The sequence below is a fragment of the Oncorhynchus mykiss genome, chromosome 24 (assembly GCF_013265735.2).
Source record: "Oncorhynchus mykiss isolate Arlee chromosome 24, USDA_OmykA_1.1, whole genome shotgun sequence".
In the NCBI taxonomy this organism is placed as follows: domain Eukaryota; kingdom Metazoa; phylum Chordata; class Actinopteri; order Salmoniformes; family Salmonidae; genus Oncorhynchus; species Oncorhynchus mykiss.
Genome location: NC_048588.1, coordinates 13,069,039 through 13,087,702, shown reverse-complemented (window position 1 = coordinate 13,087,702; position 18,664 = coordinate 13,069,039). Strand labels below are relative to the sequence as shown.

General features: G+C 43.8%; 1 protein-coding gene across 1 annotated transcript in view; it reads right to left on the bottom strand.

Annotated features, from left to right (window-relative positions):
• Positions 1–7,288, bottom strand: part of LOC110503785 (schwannomin-interacting protein 1) — a 337,443-nt gene extending 330,155 nt beyond the window's left edge. Inside the window, exons 1-2 of the mRNA XM_036961845.1 lie at positions 7,217–7,288; positions 6,872–6,962 (exon numbers count right to left, since the gene is read on the bottom strand). Coding sequence (XP_036817740.1) covers positions 6,872–6,962; positions 7,217–7,239 — 114 coding nt within the window. The 5' untranslated portion in view covers positions 7,240–7,288. The remainder of the gene's footprint in view (positions 1–6,871; positions 6,963–7,216) is intronic.
• Positions 7,289–18,664: the final 11,376 nt, after the last annotated feature.

The following is an 18,664-nucleotide window of genomic DNA, read 5'->3' as shown; positions in this document are numbered from 1 at the left end:
GTTACTCAACAGAGTGGAGTCCCACAGGGAAATGGAGACGTTACTCAGCAGAGTGGAGTCCTACAGGGAAATGGAGATGTTACTCAGCAGAGTGGAGTCCTACAGGGAAATGGAGACGCTACTCAGCAGAGTGGAGTCCAACGGGGAAACGGAGACAGCAGTCAGCAAAGTGGAGTCCCACAGGGAAATGGAGACGTTACTCAGCAGAGTGGAGTCCTACAGGGAAATGGAGACGTTACTCAACAGAGTGGAGTCCCACAGGGAAATTGAGACGTTACTCAGCAGAGTGGAGTCCCACAGGGAAATGGAGACGTTACTCAGCAGAGTGGAGTCCCACAGGGAAATGGAGACGTTACTGAGCAGAGTGGAGTCCTACAGGGAAATGGAAACGTTACTCAGCAGAGTGGAGTCCTACAGGGAAATGGAGATGTTACTCAGCAGAGTGGAGTCCTACAGGGAAATGGAGACGCTACTCAGCAGAGTGGATTCCCACGGGGAAACGGAGACAGCAGTCAGCAAAGTGGAGACCCACAGGGAAATGGAGACGTTACTCAGCAGAGTGGAGTCCCACAGGGAAATGGAGACGTTCCTCAGCAGAGTGGAGTCCCACAGGGAAATGGAGACGTTACTGAGCAGAGTGGAGTCCCACAGGGAAATGGAGACGTTACTGAGCAGAGTGGAGTCCTACAGGGACATGGAGACGTTACTCAACAGAGTGGAGTCCTACAGAGAAACGGAGATGCTACTCAGCAGAGTGGAGTCCTACAGGGAAATGGAAACGTTACTCAGCAGAGTGGAGTCCTACAGGGAAATGGAGATGATACTCAGCAGAGTGGAGTCCTACAGGGAAAGGGAGAAGTTACTCAGCAGAGTGGAGTCCTACAAGGAAATTGAGACGTTACTCAACAGAGTGGAGTCCTACAGGGAAATGGAGACGTTACAAAGCAGAGTGGCGTCCTACAGGGAAATGGAGATGATACTCAGCAGAGTGGAGTCCCACAGGGAAATTGAGACGTTACTCAGCAGAGTGGAGTCCCACAGGGAAATGGAGACGTTACTCAGCAGAGTGGAGTCCCACAGGGAAATGGAGACGTTACTGAGCAGAGTGGAGTCCTACAGGGAAATGGAAACGTTACTCAGCAGAGTGGAGTCCTACAGGGAAATGGAGATGTTACTCAGCAGAGTGGAGTCCTACAGGGAAATGGAGACGCTACTCAGCAGAGTGGAGTCCCACGGGGAAACGGAGACAGCAGTCAGCAAAGTGGAGACCCACAGGGAAATGGAGACGTTACTCAGCAGAGTGGAGTCCCACAGGGAAATGGAGACGTTCCTCAGCAGAGTGGAGTCCCACAGGGAAATGGAGACGTTACTGAGCAGAGTGGAGTCCCACAGGGAAATGGAGACGTTACTGAGCAGAGTGGAGTCCTACAGGGACATGGAGACGTTACTCAACAGAGTGGAGTCCTACAGAGAAACGGAGATGCTACTCAGCAGAGTGGAGTCCTACAGGGAAATGGAAACGTTACTCAGCAGAGTGGAGTCCTACAGGGAAATGGAGATGATACTCAGCAGAGTGGAGTCCTACAGGGAAAGGGAGAAGTTACTCAGCAGAGTGGAGTCCTACAAGGAAATTGAGACGTTACTCAACAGAGTGGAGTCCTACAGGGAAATGGAGACGTTACAAAGCAGAGTGGCGTCCTACAGGGAAATGGAGATGATACTCAGCAGAGTGGAGTCCTACAGGGAAATGGAGATGTTACTCAACAGAGTGGAGTCCTACAGGGAAATGGAGACGTTACAAAGCAGAGTGGCGTCCTACAGGGAAATGGAGACGTTACTCAACCGAGTGGAGTCCTACAGGGAAATGGAGATGTTACTCAGCAGAGTGGAGTCCTACAGGGAAATGGAGACGTTACAAAGCAGAGTGGCGTCCTACAGGGAAATGGAGACGTTACAAAGCAGAGTGGAGTCCTAAAGGGAAATGGAAACGTTACTCAGCAGAGTGGAGTCCTACAGGGAAATGGAGATGATACTCAGCAGAGTGGAGTCCTACAGGGAAATGGAGATGTTACTCAACAGAGTGGAGTCCTACAGGGAAATGGAGACGTTACAAAGCAGAGTGGCGTCCTACAGGGAAATGTAGACGTTACTCAACCGAGTGGAGTCCTACAGGGAAATGGAGATGTTACTCAACAGAGTGGAGTCCCACAGGGAAATGGAGACGTTACTCAGCAGAGTGGAGTCCTACAGGGAAATGGAGATGTTACTCAGCAGAGTGGAGTCCTACAGGGAAATGGAGACGCTACTCAGCAGAGTGGAGTCCAACGGGGAAACGGAGACAGCAGTCAGCAAAGTGGAGTCCCACAGGGAAATGGAGACGTTACTCAGCAGAGTGGAGTCCTACAGGGAAATGGAGACGTTACTCAACAGAGTGGAGTCCCACAGGGAAATTGAGACGTTACTCAGCAGAGTGGAGTCCCACAGGGAAATGGAGACGTTACTCAGCAGAGTGGAGTCCCACAGGGAAATGGAGACGTTACTGAGCAGAGTGGAGTCCTACAGGGAAATGGAAACGTTACTCAGCAGAGTGGAGTCCTACAGGGAAATGGAGATGTTACTCAGCAGAGTGGAGTCCTACAGGGAAATGGAGACGCTACTCAGCAGAGTGGAGTCCCACGGGGAAACGGAGACAGCAGTCAGCAAGGTGGAGACCCACAGGGAAATGGAGACGTTACTCAGCAGAGTGGAGTCCTACAGGGAAATGGAGACGTTACTCAGCAGAGTGGAGTCCCACAGGGAAATTGAGACGTTACTCAGCAGAGTGGAGTCCCACAGGGAAATGGAGACGTTACTCAGCAGAGTGGAGTCCCACAGGGAAATGGAGATGTTACTCAGCAGAGTGGAGTCCCACAGGGAAATGGAGACGTTACTGAGCAGAGTGGAGTCCTACAGGGAAATGGAAACGTTACTCAGCAGAGTGGAGTCCTACAGGGAAATGGAGATGATACTCAGCAGAGTGGAGTCCTACAAGGAAATGGAGACGTTACTCAGCAGAGTGGAGTCCTACAGGGAAATGGAGACGTTACTCAACAGAGTGGAGTCCTACAGGGAAATGGAGACGTTACTCAACAGAGTGGAGTCCCATAGGGAAATGGAGATGTTACTCAGCAGAGTGAAGTCCTACAGGGAAATGGAGACGTTACTCAGCAGAGTGGAGTCCTACAGGGAAATGGAGATGTTACTCAGCAGAGTGGAGTCCTACAGGGAAATGGAGACGTTACTCAGCAGAGTGGAGTCCAACGGGGAAACGGAGACAGCAGTCAGCAAAGTGAAGTCCCACAGGGAAATGGAGACGTTACTCAGCAGAGTGGAGTCCTATAGGGAAATGGAGACGTTACTCAGCAGAGTGGAGTCCCACAGGGAAATGGTGACGTTACTCAGCAGAGTGGAGTCCCACAGGGAAATGGAGACGTTACTCAGCAGAGTGGAGTCCCACAGGGAAATGGAGACGTTACTCAGCAGAGTGGAGTCCCACAGGGAAATGGAGACGTTACTCATTAGAGTGGAGTCCCACAGGGAAATGGAGATGTTACTGAGCAGAGTGGAGTCCCACAGGGAAATGGAGATGTTACTGAGCAGAGTGGAGTCCTACAGGGACATGGAGACGTTACTCAACAGAGTGGAGTCCTACAGGGAAACGGAGACGTTACTCAACAGAGTGGAGTCCCACAGGGAAATGGAGACGTTACTCAGCAGAGTGGAGTCCTACAGGGAAATGGAGATGTTACTCAGCAGAGTGGAGTCCTACAGGGAAATGGAGACGTTACTCAACAGAGTGGAGTCCTACAGGGAAATGGAGATGTTACTCAACAGAGTGGAGTCCTACAGCGAAATGGAGACGTTACTCAACAGAGTGGAGTCCTACAGGGAAATGGAGACGTTACTCAGCAGAGTGGAGTCCTACAGGGAAATGGAGATGTTACTCAACAGAGTGGAGTCCTACAGGGAAATGGAGACGTTACTCAACAGAGTGGAGTCCTACAGGGAAATGGAGACGTTACTCAACAGAGTGGAGTCCCACAGGGAAATGGAGAAGTTACTCAACAGAGTGGAGTCCTACAGGGAAATGGAGATGTTACTCAGCAGAGTGGAGTCCTACAGGGAAATGGAGACGTTACTCCACAGAGTGGAGTCCTACAGGGAAATGGAGATGTTACTCAGCAGAGTGGAGTCCTACAGGGAAATGGAGATGTTACTCAACAGAGTGGAGTCCTACAGGGAAATGGAGACGTTACTCAACAGAGTGGAGTCCTACAGGGAAATGGAGACGTTACTCAACAGAGTGGAGTCCCACAGGGAAATGGAGAAGTTACTCAACAGAGTGGAGTCCTACAGGGAAATGGAGATGTTACTCAGCAGAGTGGAGTCCTACAGGGAAATGGAGACGTTACTCAACAGAGTGGAGTCCTACAGGGAAATGGAGACGTTACTCAACAGAGTGGAGTCCTACAGGGAAATGGAGACGTTACTCCACAGAGTGGAGTCCCACAGGGAAATGGAGACGTTACTCAACAGAGTGGAGTCCCACAGGGAAATGGAGACGTTACTCAACAGAGTGGAGTCCTACAGGGAAATGGAGATGTTACTCAGCAGAGTGGAGTCCTACAGGGAAATGGAGACAGCAGTCAGCAAAGTGGAATCCCACGGGGAAACGGAGATGTTACTCAGCACAGTGGAGTCCCACGAGGAAACGGAGAAGGCACTCAGCAGCGTGGAGTCCCACGCGGTAACACAGACTGCACTCAGCAGCGTGGAGTCCCACGCGGTAACACAGACTGCAGTCAGCAGAGTGGAGTCCCACGGGGGAAACGTAGAGAGACGATAATGTACTTCTGAAATATGACCCCGTCCTTCACACATTATAGGCTTTTATAGTCGATGTCACTACCATACCAACTCCACTAGGCAGAATTTCATTAATCCTGTAAACTCACTAACTACATGTTCAATGGGATATAGTGGACCAGTGCTCTACCTACACCCTTCAAAGGATTCTTCCAGGTTAATTCTGAAATCCATCTATACAACACAAGACACCGCGATAACCTTCACCCTCCCCACTGCCGCACCTCACATAATTCTCTGTCAGATACAGAGGTACCATACTCTGGAATTGTTATCTTATCATTTAAATTAGTGAATAGTATTCTAAGCAGGTCCTCCTTGTCTTGGCTGTATAAACATCCTCTGGTCGCTGTAGGGGCTAGAGGTTACTGATTTCTTCACATTTTACAAAATACAACTGTCAAATCAAATAGTTTGAGTCTAGCCGGCTGCTGATTGGAACGATTAGGAATTATTTTTGAGTGGATTAATGCTGTGGGTAACTAACACCAGTCTGTAGTTGCTAAGACTGTACAATGTTAGGAGATCCTATAGCCCACTATCCTATCCTGCAGGAGTGTAAGAAGGCTACAAAAAAACATCATTGATCTAGAATGAGAATTGTGAACAACCAAGTAGCCTATATATATGAAAACTAACAAAGTGAACAGGGACGAAAAGCACAACATGTGATCACCACACTGACAGCGTGAGTATAACATAGCACAGCGTTAGAAGATACGGGATTGGGCTGTGCTTTCAGGCGTTCGTTCTCAATAATCCCCCAAGCCTAATAAAGCGCTGCACTATATCATTGGCATTACATATTCACGAGCTGCGCGCGGCCAGGTGGATTTGTTGTAGGCTGACACACGCACACGGACACACACACACACACACGCACGACACACACATGCACGGACACACGCACCGACACACACAGACAAATAGATCAAGCGTTGAAAGTTGTTTCTTCCGCTGTGTGTCAGACTGTCAACTTTGGTGTGAGTTTTGTGACTATTATTCCTGTGCAGCATATAGACTTGTTTAGGCAAGAGCTGTTCCCATTAATTTGGGGCTAATCACCAGGATCATTTTCAGTAGAAAATAAAATGTGCCTTCTCTCCCATGAACCAAAAGTGGTGAAACTCTGCTGGTAACCCTCATGTAACACCTATGCACAAATAGGCCTAGGTTATCTCTTTAGATGCACTAAATGAATCAGATTGTATTCAGAGATTTAATTAAGGAGTTAGAGGTCGTCTGCATTTGCCTTTTCTCGACTGGAACATGTTGTTTGGAGTGTGGAGGTTGGTGGACAGGATTTTAAGGAGACCTTTTTACAGCTGCGGCTGGCAGATGGAGAAAAGTGCCAGCACACGACTCGAAATCAACGATGAATGACACACGGAATTGATTCAGTCTACTGTATTATTTGAATTGGCTGGTAGACAGTTCATTAAATGACAGTTGGATGACAATGAAAGTATGAGTGCGAGAGATAGAGTGAGAGAGACTACAGACACGGGGCTTCGCTGTCCATGGTGCTGAAAGAACAGCTCCCAGCCTTAATTGAGCGGGTTGGGTTTTTGTAACTTGGTGCAACTGAGTGCTAGATTGGAAGACTTTCAGCTTCACTGTAGGCTACCTTTTGCACAGTAGACAGCTGTTGAAGGAGACTAAAATTATGTTCTAGTAGTGGAAGGCTTTTCTGTGTGCCCAGAGACCACTCTTAACACATTATCAATCCCAGCAATGCTCAAATCACCTGAAATCAGCCAACGGAAGTTCATACACACAAAACGACCCAGAACAATAATTAACAAAAATGCATTTCAAAATCATAGAACTACCATAGGTAGGTTACAGAATAATCGTAAACATGGCGTAAGTCATTAACGCATAGGCTACAATGTAATCTTTAAACGATTGACGTAAATGCATTTGAAACAGCAACGTGACTGCTGGATACTGATGTGTAGCCTACCTGGTTGATGCACAGGGCAAAACGCTTCCTTTCCCGCGCGCCAGCCAGACTCCCGCCACGCAGCCCCGTGCCTTCCCCTTGAAACATGTTCCTGGAATGACACAAGCCAAAGTTATGCCAATTAGTCTAATGTCCAAATTTTCACTGTAAAATAGAGATGTCTCCGAGTGAGAAGCAGCTGACTATAGTAGGTCTCTCCATATAGGTGCTGGCAAAAACCTATAGAGCTTGTTCTGCTCGCTAGAGCTTGATGTAGGATTCCATTACTCAAACTAAATTGAAACAGAATACGTCACTTATCAAACATGCATGACGCATCAACAGCCTATAATATGATTGACTAACCGATAATTGCCGGTCCTCAACATAGCTGGCTATGCCACGGTCAGATAGAGAGACAGCAGCGGAGAGTGCAGTAGAGTAGCCCCACTGTCAGAAAGAGCCGACTTGGGAATTGTTCTCTCATCCAATAAGATGTTAGGGTCGTGTATGATAGGCTATATACTGCATGTGTGTCGCGGCAAAGGGGGAGTAATTTAGTCCTGTAATCAACATAAATCACCAGTTTGTTAGCTCTCTCTGCAAAGCATGGCGGGAAAATATATATTACCTCACTTACGGCTAACCGGGAAGGAATTTACAATCCTCATGTGCCGCCAGTGGACCTTCAGTCGCCAGTCATGGAGTCAGACATGGGAGATGAATATGCTGGGCACATAGATTGAATACCATGTATTTATTTGACAATAGAATACTGATGAAGGTTTAGGCTTGTCTGAGGTGTCCTTGTTTGTGGCCATTAATGTTTTTCTTCCGAAAAGTCCTCATGAAAATCAAAGCACATTGATGATTACATTTTGTCAATGTAATGACAGCAAAACGCTGCAGTATATTGTGTCATGTATGACAGTGCCCAACCCTATAAATAGGCGGCACAGATAGAACAAGGAGCCAGATGTTTCCCCGGATGTATAAATCTGAAGCATCCGGTTGGAATCTCCGGCAGTGGGAGAGTATGGCGCGAGAGGGAACTGGAAACACTTTCTGCTGATTTTCTCAATGAAGAAAAGCCCGAACTGAATAGTTTTCTGTTCCCCAAAAATATATTACGAAACAGGTTGCACTAAGTTTTGTAGACGTGGCCCTTTGCCAAAGTTTTAAAATTGCGTTGTTTACAAGGGCAGCAAGGGCGAATTGAGTTCTTACACACACACACTTCACAGAAATATTCAAATACATGCCAGAACGCCAATAGGATCTCGCTAGTTAGTGCTTGGCGCTGCCCACCTCCTTGCTTGTTCAACCCACTATAATGAATTAGCTCCCATTGAGAGGAACTATCTTGGGTTAGTTATGAATATATTTGTAGGCGGCTTGAGATGGTCTGAGTAGACTGACTTTCTGTGGGTCTCCAACAGTAAGTAGCCAGATATGTTATTATCAGTGGCATTAACTTGGAAACAATGTAATTCCTCATCCGTTTAGCTTCTTGGCTTAGCCTTTTAAATGTAGCTTAGTGTGATTTTATTGATCAAGGCAGGTCAGTTATGTTAGGTTTAACCTAACTTAAACCAGGTAAGCAAAGTGGACAAAAGCAGGTAAGGTCCATCTGTTACAGAGCAGCCAGTAGCTGGAGTCAAGGAGTTGTGTGTGTCTGCCGTCACAACCATGGCATCTTCAGGGACTAGACACAACAGCTCCTCTCTGATGAGTGAGGTAAGAAAAGTGGGTATGACCACCACCACCACCATCGGCCTCTAAAAATGTGCACCATCCTACTCAGTGAATTTCATAAAAATTTCATAAAAACAAAAACAATGAAATGTTACAAAAGTTATCCTTTTTAGATCACCGAATAACACCAATAACAACAGGACAACTATTTTCTGTTCTCCTCTAGGTACATTGACTTCAATACAAAACCTAGGAGGCTCAAGGTTCTCACCCCCTTCCATAGACTTACACAGTAATTATCAAATCAAATCAAATTGTATTTGTCACATTCACTGAATACAACAGGTGTAGATCTTACCGTGAACTGCTTACTTACAAGCCCTTAACCAACAAGCCCTTATCTCACTGATCATCCCCAAAGCCAACACCTCATTTGGCCGCCTTTCCTTCCAGTTCTCTGCTGCCAGTGAGTGGAACGAATTGCAAAAATCGTTCAGCAGTCTTTTTGGCTTCGGGGTAGAAGCTGTTCCAGGCTCCACTACAGCTCATCGATGAATGGGGGCGTGTTCAGCCCTCCTGTTCCTGTAGTCCACGATCCTGTAGTCCACAATACGACCACATTACCATAACGCTGTTTATAAAATAGCCTCAGATATGAGGTTTACATCTAATTGTTGTATAAGATGAATGAGTGAGGATGATACTGTTTGTAAACTTGTGTAATGTGATTTTGGACTGTTTAATGAAGGAAACTCCAATTCCCTTTTGAGTTTAACTAAATCAAAGGACCGCCCATGAGCCCAGTTAGGGTCAGGCATCCTGGGACAGGCCCTTTTCTACAACTCCCAAATAAAAACCCCACTTTGAGAATTTCTCAACAGACCATGTTTCCCTCAATTACGAGAGGACAAAGGTTGCAGACCAGCTTGAGTAGATGGCTGAATCTTTTAACCATACCACATGGTTAAATTCTTAGACTATCGATACCGACAGAATAAGAACAAGTCTTTGATATTAATTACTAGTCTGCAGCTAGGAATTCGGTATCATTGAACCGTATCAAGACCGACAACCGCCGAAACATCTATCCATAACGACATGAATGAATGTCACTCTCCAACAGAAACAAACTTTTCAACAGAGACCCCAACGACACACTGAGCGTAAATATATATATTGATTGCAATTGTTCCCGAAAACGTGAGCGTTCATGTGCAAAGGATTAGCATTTCAAATGTTGTAGTTATCAACTGTGTGTTGTCTTATCTCAGTCGACCCCCACTTCCCTTTTGTACACCAAGCTGCCATGCCGGTTTAGCCCACTAGGGCACATTCCCCTATCATTTCTTGTAACCATATTTACTTTGTTTGTTTGTGTGTGCACAAATGAGAATGAGACTAACGTGAGATAAAATAAAGAATAAGTCATTCATTCAGAAGACTATTGATCAGATATGAAAATATCTGAAAAGTTATATTAGGAAAATTATAACTTTGTAATCTGAATATTTTCCTTGGACTTCCTAGTTAATTACAGTTACATGATTAATCAGTTTAATCGCGAAATACTAATTACAGAGAATCTTTGATAAAAACGAAAAATCTTCATTTAATGATGGTAAAGACACGACACAGACTGAAAGCAAAACAGATGAAATCAATTTTCTACACACAATACCCCATCATGACAAAGTGAAAACATGTTTTTAGTAATTTTTGCTGATTTATTGAAAATTAAATATGGAAATATCTCATTTACATAAGTATTCACACCCCAATCAATACATGATAGAATAACCTTTGGCAGCGATTACAGCTGTGAGTCTTTCTGAGTAAGTCTGGATTGTATAATATTTGCACATTATTCTTTTCAAAATTCTTCAATCTCTGTCAAGTTGGTTATTGATCATTACTAGACAGACATTTTCAAGTCTTGCCATTGATTTTCAAGCCAATTTTTGTCAAAACTGTAACTAGCCCAAATTCAATATCATGTTGCTAAGCATCTCCAGTGTATATTTCCCTTGTGTTTTAGGTTACTGTCCTGCTGGAAGGTACATTTGTCTCCCAGTGTCTGTTGGAAAGCAGACTGAACCAGGTTTTCCTCTAGGATTTTGCCTGTGCTTAACTCTATTCCATTTACTTTTTTCATTAAAAAAACTCCCTCATCCTTGTCAGTGACAAGCATACCCATAACATGATGCAGCCACCACCATGCTTGACAATATGAAGAGTGGTACTCAGTGATGTGTTGTGTTGGATTTACCCCAAACATAATGCTTTCTATTCAGGACATAAAGTTAATTTCCTTGCAAATGTTTTATTTTTTTTCATTTTACTTTAGTGCCTTATTGAAAACAGGATGCATATCTTGGAATATTTTTTATTATGTACAGGCTTCCTTTTTTTCACTCTGTCATTTAGGTTAGTATTGTGAGTAACTACAATGTTGTTGATCCATCCTCAGTTTTCTCCTATCACAGCCATTAAACTCTGTAACTGTTTTAAAGTCACCATTGGCCTCATGGTGAAATCCCTGAATGGTTTTCCTTCCTCTCCGGCAACTGAGTTTGTAGTGACTGGGTGTATTGATACAACATCAAATCAAATCAAATGGTATTAGTCACATGCGCCAAATACAACAGGTGTAGAACTTACAGTTACCAGCACCTAACCAACAGTGCAGTTTCAAAAAATATGGATAAGAATAAGAGATAAAAGTAACAAGTAATTAAAGAGCAGCAGTAAAAAATAACAATATATACAGGGGGGTGCCAGTACAGAGTCAATGTGCAGGGGCACCAGTTATTTGAGGTATTATGTACATGTAGGTAGAGTTAATTAAAGTGACTCTGCATAGATGACAACAGAGAGGGCAGTGGTGTGGAGAGGGGTGGCGGCAATGTGAATAGTCTGGGTAGCCATTTGTCCAGATGTACAGCAGTCTTATGGATTGGGGGTAGAAGCTGTTTAAAAGCCTCTTGGACCTAGACTTGGCGTTCCGGTACCACTTTCTGTGTGGTAGCAGAGAGAACAGTCTATGACTGGGTGGCTGGAGACTTGGACATTTTTTTGGGCCTTCCTCTGACATCGCCTGGTATAGAGGTCCTGGATGCTTGGCTCCAGTGATGTACTGGGCCGTTCACCCTACCCTCTGTAGTGCCTTGCGGTCGGAGGCCGAGCAGTTTCCATACCAGGCAGTGATGCAATCAGTCAGGATGCTCTCGATGGTGCAGCTGTAGAATCTTTTGGGGATCCAAGGACCAATGCCAAATCAATTTAGTCTCCTGAGGGGGAATAGGTTTTGTCGTGCACGCTTCACGACTGTCATGGTGTGCTTGGACCATGTTAGTCTGTTGGGGATGTGGACACCAAGGAACTTGAAGCTCTCAACCTGCTCCACTGCAGCCCTGTTGATGAGAATGGGGCCGTGCTCGGTCCTCTTTTTCATGTAGTCCACAATCATCTCCTTTTTCTTGATCACGTGGAGGGAGAGGTTGTTGTCTTGGCACCACACGGCCAGGTCTCTGACCTCCTCCCTATAGGCTGTCTCGTTGTTATCGGTGATCAGGCCTACCACTGTTGTGTCATCTGCAAATTTAATAATGGTGTTGGAGTCGTGTCTGGCCGTGCAGTCATGAGTGAACAGAGAGTACAGGAGGGGGCTGAGCACGCAGCCCTGAGGGGCCCCTGTGTTGAGGATCAGCGTGGCAGATGTGTTGTTACCTACCCTTGCCACCTGTGGCGGCCCGTCAGGAAGTCCAGGATCCAGTTACATCCAAAGTGTGATTAATAACTTCATCATGATCAAATGTATATTCAATTTTTATTTTTTCCACATCTACAGTACCAATAACGGCCCTACTTTGAGAGGCATTGGAAAACCTCCCTGATCTTTGTGGTTGAATCTGTGTTAAAAATTCACTGCTCAACTGAGGGACCTTACAGATAATTGTATGTGTGGGATGCAGAGATCAGATAGTCATTCAAAAATCATACTCTTGCACACAGAGTCCATGCAACTTATGACTTGTTAAGCACATTTTTACTCCTGAACTCATTTAGGCTTAGCGTAACAAAGGGGTTATTATACTTGACTCATTTCAGCTTTTTATTTTTAATTCATTTGTAAATATTTCTAAAAACATAATTCCACTTTGACATGATGGGGTATTGTGTGTAGGCCAGTGACACCACATCTCTATGTAATCCATTTTATGTTCAGGTTGTAACACAGCAAAATGTGGAAAAAGTCAAGGGATGTGAATACTTCCTGAAGGCTCTGTAAATTCCTTTGATCAGGTTTTTCCTTTGGCGGACCTTATTATATTTGTAAAAAAAATGAATGAATGCAACTGTTAATGTCAAATTATTTTGTGTTCTACTTGTATCCCTGGTTGTCCTGAAAATACAATTTTAAACACTTAATTATCAGGTCTGGACATGCAGATAAATTAAAGTCAGAAAAACAAAAAGCATATTTTTTGGGGGGGTCTCGGAACTGATAGGGTTAATAGAAAAGAAGTGTGTATGTGTGACATTTGTCTACAAAGCTACATCTACACTGTCACTGGAAGTACAAGAAAATAGTCCTGATCTACACATACGCCCTCTGGTAACCCACGGACTCTGCTGTGCAAGGTTTATGTAGCCCTGGTAATAATCGATTCCTGGAGAGCATCCTTTATTTGCCCATTCATCTAGGAGACGTTGATGCCTTAGTAATGGCACACAGGTTGAGGCTTGGGTAAGGAGACACAAGGCGTAAACAAACAGGGATTCAAGCATTCAGTCATCTCTGGTCGCAGCAGTCTTTACACACTGTGTGTCATGAGAGGTCATGTAGGATTTCACTGAAGGCAAGCTTTGGAAAACCCAAACATATACTTGTAAATCTTTTCTAAAACATAGCTTTGGACACACAGAAGTGCACCGGTTCCTCGGGGGTGTGGTACCCGATTGCTGCGCTCCTGTTCAGGACCGAAAAGCCGTCAGTTTTAACGTCTGGCTCGGTTTGGGTCCTGGTGACGATAGAGACATCACCAACCCTTGTGTTTGGCCACACCGGGTTTATCAACAACATGACTGTGTGCTATGACATGACCGACCCTGGCCAGTTCTATACTTACTTTCCTTACGGCATGTTTCTGGACATTGTTGGATTCCTGGAACCTTTTATGATTACTCTGATCTGTTACTGCTCAATATGAGAGTGCTCTACATGGCTGGAAGGGACAATTCACCGGGAGAGAGGGACAGAGATTCGAAACAAGTCCATAACCAATTCTGGCGGTGTGCTTGATGTTCGTTCTGTGTTTGGTGAAACATCACATTGCACGGACAGTGTACCTGTTCAACAAAGTCTATAGGTCCAGTGACTGTAGAGTCCTCAACTTGGTGATGATAAGATATGAAAACCCCTTGTCAGCTTCAACAGCTGCCCAAACCCACTGCTGGACATCCTGGGTTGGACAGGCACCGGAAGCAGCTCTGGGTCCAGTTATTTAGGAGTAAGATGGTCCATCCGGTGGTGTGCAGGGTATAACCAGATATACAGTGGCAAGAAAAAGTATGTGAACCCTTTGGAATTACCTGGATTTCTATATAAATTGGTCATAAAATTTGATCTGATCTTTATCTAAGTCACAGCAATAGACAAACACAGTCTGCTTAATCTAATAACACACAAACAATTATATGTTTCATGTCTTTATTGAACACACCGTGTAAACATTCACAGTGCAGGGTGGGAAAAGTATGTGAACCCTTGGATTTAATAACTGGTTGAGCCTCCTTTGGCAGCAATAACCTCAACCAAACGTTTTCTGTAGATCAGACCTGCACAGCGGTTAGGAGGAATTTTGGACCATTCCTCTTTACAAAACTGTTTCAGTTCAGCAATATTCTTGGGATGTCTGGTGTGATCGAATCTTGAGGTCATGCCACAGCATCTCAATTGAGTTGAGGTCAAGCCTCTGACTGGGCCACTCCAGAAGGCGTATTTTTTTCTGTTGAAGCCATTCTGTTGTTGATTTACAACTGTGTTTTGGGTCGTTGTCCTGTTGCATCACCAAATTTCTGTTGAGCTTTATTTGGCAGACAAATAGCCTTACATTCTCCTGCAAAATGTCTTGATAAACTTGGGAATTCATTTTTTCTGTCGGTGATAGCTAGCTGTTCAGGCCCTGAGGCAGCAAAGCAGCCCCAAACCATGATGCTGCCTCCACCATACTTTACAGTTGGGATGAGGTTTTGATGTTGGAGTGCAGTGTCTTTTGTTCTCCACACATAGTGTTGTGTTCTTCCAAGAAACACAACTGTAGTTTCATCTGAATATTTTGCCAGTAGCGCTGTGGAATATCCAGGTGCTCTTTTGCAAACTTCAGACGTGCAGCAATGGGTTTTTTGGACAGCAGTGGCTTCTTCCGTGCTGTCCTCCCATATACACCATTATTTTTTAGTGTTTTACGTATCGTAGACTTGTCAACAGAGATGTTAGCATGTTCCAGAGATTTCTGTAAGTCTTTAGCTGACACTCTTGGATTCTTCTTAACCTCATTGAACATTCTGCGCTGTGCTCTTGCAGTCATCTTTGTAGGACGGCCACTCTTAGGGAGAGTAGACAATTTATAGACAATTTGTCTTAATGTGGACTGATGAACATCAAAGCTTTTAGAGATACTTTTGTAACCCTTTCCATCTTTATGCAGGTCAACAATTCTTAATCTTAGGTCTTCTGAGATCTCTTTTGTTCACGGTATGGTTCACATCCGGCAATGCTACATGTGAATATCAAACTCACATTTTTATACTGCAGGGCAGCTAACCAACATCTCCAATCTCGTCTCATTGATTGGACTCCAGGTTAGCTGACTCCTGACTATCTTTTGGAGAAGTCATTTAGCCTAGGGGGTTCACATAATTTTTCCAACCTACACTGTGAATGTTTAAATGATGTATTCAATATAGACAATAAAAATACAATCATTTGTGTGTTATTAGTTTAAGTATTTGTGTGAGTTACAGTAGATGAAGTTCAGATCTTTTTTTTTTTATCAATTTATGCAGAAATCCAGGTAATTTCAAAGGGTTCACATACTTTTTCTTGCAACCTTCTCTGGTACTGCCAGATATCAATGACTGATTTTCTTATTTTTCTTCTCTGCAAGTCAGAAAAACAGCTAATTATTTTCTGTTAATAGGTAAATGGGCCATTTTGTTCTATTCCTTTTGGCACAGAATTGCCCATTTGTTCAGGCAGGCCTGCTTCATAGAGATGGGTCCATCTTAGCCTCTACTGGACTATACTCAGCTGCTTAGTCAAAGTGACGAGAGGTTAAAAAACGTATTATCTGATGTGTTCTCAAGGGCTTTTGTAGCCTATTCTGGAAATGAATAATATACAGGACACCTTTTTCTCGATAGTTTTTTGTAACCACGTTTTTCCATTTCACGAACAACAACGTACAGAACTCATAACAATATCAAATCAAACACCTTCAATGTATTCAGTCACGAAGGTAATATTCTCACCTGTAGGCATGTTCAACAAAAGGTAGTTCATTCAAATTCACAGAGGTACTCTAACATTGACTTACATATCGTATCGCAGATAAATAGTGCCCTCTGGTGTTGACACAGTTGAAAAACATATCCACATTGCTGAGACACATGCAGACAACAACAAAAACACTCAAGAGACTTCACACTTACAGGGCATGGAAAACACATATTATTACACCAAATAGTACTTTAAAGATACAAATATAGTTCCTATGTATATAGTAGCTCTTTTACACTATCAAATGTAATTTAGTGATTAGCTTAGAAACTGTAATAAACAAGGAAAAGGCATGAGTGTGGCTTCATAGCAATGTATACAAGGTACAGCAATAGCTTATCAGTAACTGCATCAATAAAGGACCTGAAAGAACATTCTAGTGGAGGATCTTTTGTACCTTTTTAGACATGGACACAGACTCATAGCCACAGGAAGTAGGGGTGCAGCAGTACCCCCTAATTAAAAATAAATAAATAATTATATATATATTGAATTTACCACAGTGCCTTTGGAAAGTATTCAGACCCCTTAACTTTTTCGATATTTTGTTACTTTACAGCCTTATTCTAAAATGGATGAAATGAAGAAAAAAAAGCCTTAGCAATCTACACATAATACCCCATAATGACAAAGCAACACGTTTTGACATTTTTGCTAATTTATTAAAAATAAAAAACTGAAATACCTTCTTTACATAAGCATTAAGACCCTTTGTTATGTGACTTGAAATTGAGCTCAGGTGCATCCTGTTTTCATTGATCATCCTTGAGATGTTTCTACAATTTGATTGGACTCCACCTGTGGTAAATTCAATTGATTGGATATGATTTGGAAAGGCACACACCTGTCTATATAAGGTTTCACAGTTGTCAGAGCAAAAACCTAGCCATGAGGTCGAGCAAAGTGTCCGGTGAGCCCTGAGACAGGATTGTGTCGAGGCACAGATCTGTGGAATGGTACCAAAAGATTTCTCCAGCATTGAAGATCCCCAAGAACACAGTGACCTCCATCATTCTTAAATGGAAGAAGTTTGGAGGCACCAAGACTCTTCCTAGAGCTGGCTACCCGGCCAAACTGAGCAATCGGGGGAGAAGGGTCTTGGTCAGGGAGGTGACCGAGAACCCGATGGTCACTCTGACAGAGCTCCAGAGTTCCTCTGTGGAGATAGGAGAACCTTCCAGAAGAACAACTGTCTCTGCAGCACTCCACCAATCAGGACTTTATAGTAGAGTGACCAGACGGAAGCCACTCCTCAGTAAAAGGCACATGACAGCCCGCTTGGAGTTCGCCAAAAGGCACCTAAAGGCTCTCAGACCATGGGAAACGAGATTCTCTGGTCTGTTGAAACCAAAATTGAAACCATGATTGGCCTGAATGCCAAGCGTCATGTCTGGAGGAACCCTGGCACCATCCCTACGGTGAAGCATGGTGGTGGCAGCATCATGCTTTGGGGATGTTTTTCAGCAGCAAGGACTGGGAGACTAGTAAAGATTGAGGCAAAGATGAATGGAGAAAAGTACAGAGAGAACCTTGATGAAAACCTGCTCCAGAGCACTCAGGACCTCTGACTGGGGCGAAGGTTCACCTTCCAACAGGACAATGATCCTAAGCACACAGCCAAGACAATGCAGGAGTGGCTTCGGGACAAGTCTCTGAATGTCCTTGTGTGGCCCAGCCAGAGCCAGCACTTGAACCTGATCTCTGGAGAGACCTGAAAATAGCTGTGCAGCAACGCTTCCCATCTAGCCTGACAGAGCTTTAGAGATCTGCAGAGAATAATGGAAGAAACTCCCCAAATACCGGTGTGCCAAGCTTGTGGCGTCATATCCAAGAAGACTTGAGGTTGTAATCATTTCCAAAGGTGCTTCAACAAAGTACTGAGTAAAGGATCTGAATACTTAAGGCAATGTGATATTTCATGTTTTATTTGTAATACATAACAAAAAAAACATTTTTTAAAGGTTTTTGATTTGTCATTATGGGGCATTGTGTGTCAATTTATGAGGGGAAAAAAACAATGTAATAAACATTATAAGGCTGTAACCTAACAAAATGTGAGAAAACTTAAGGGGTCTGCATACTTTCCGAAGGCACTGTGTACTAGTCTGCTATACAGTACCAGTCAAAAGTTTGGACACCTACTTATTCAAGGGGTTTTCTTTTAAAATGATTTTCTACATTGTAGAATAATAGTGAAGACAAACTATGTTTAACACTTTTTTTGGTTGCTACATGATTCCATGTGTTATTTCATAGTTTTTGATGTCTTCACTATTATTCTACAATATAGTAAAAATAAAAACTCTTGAATGAGCAAGTGTGTCCAAACTTTTGACTGTTACTATATATATATATATATATACAACAATTTCACTGAGTTACAGTTCATATAATGAAATCAGTCAATTTAAATAAATGTATTAGGCCCTAATCTATGCATTTCACATGACTGGGCAGGGGCGCAGCCAATCAGAATGAGTTTTTCCACACAAAAGGACTTTATTACAGACAGAAATACCCCTCAGTTTCATCAGCTGTCAGGGTGGGTAGTCTCAGAC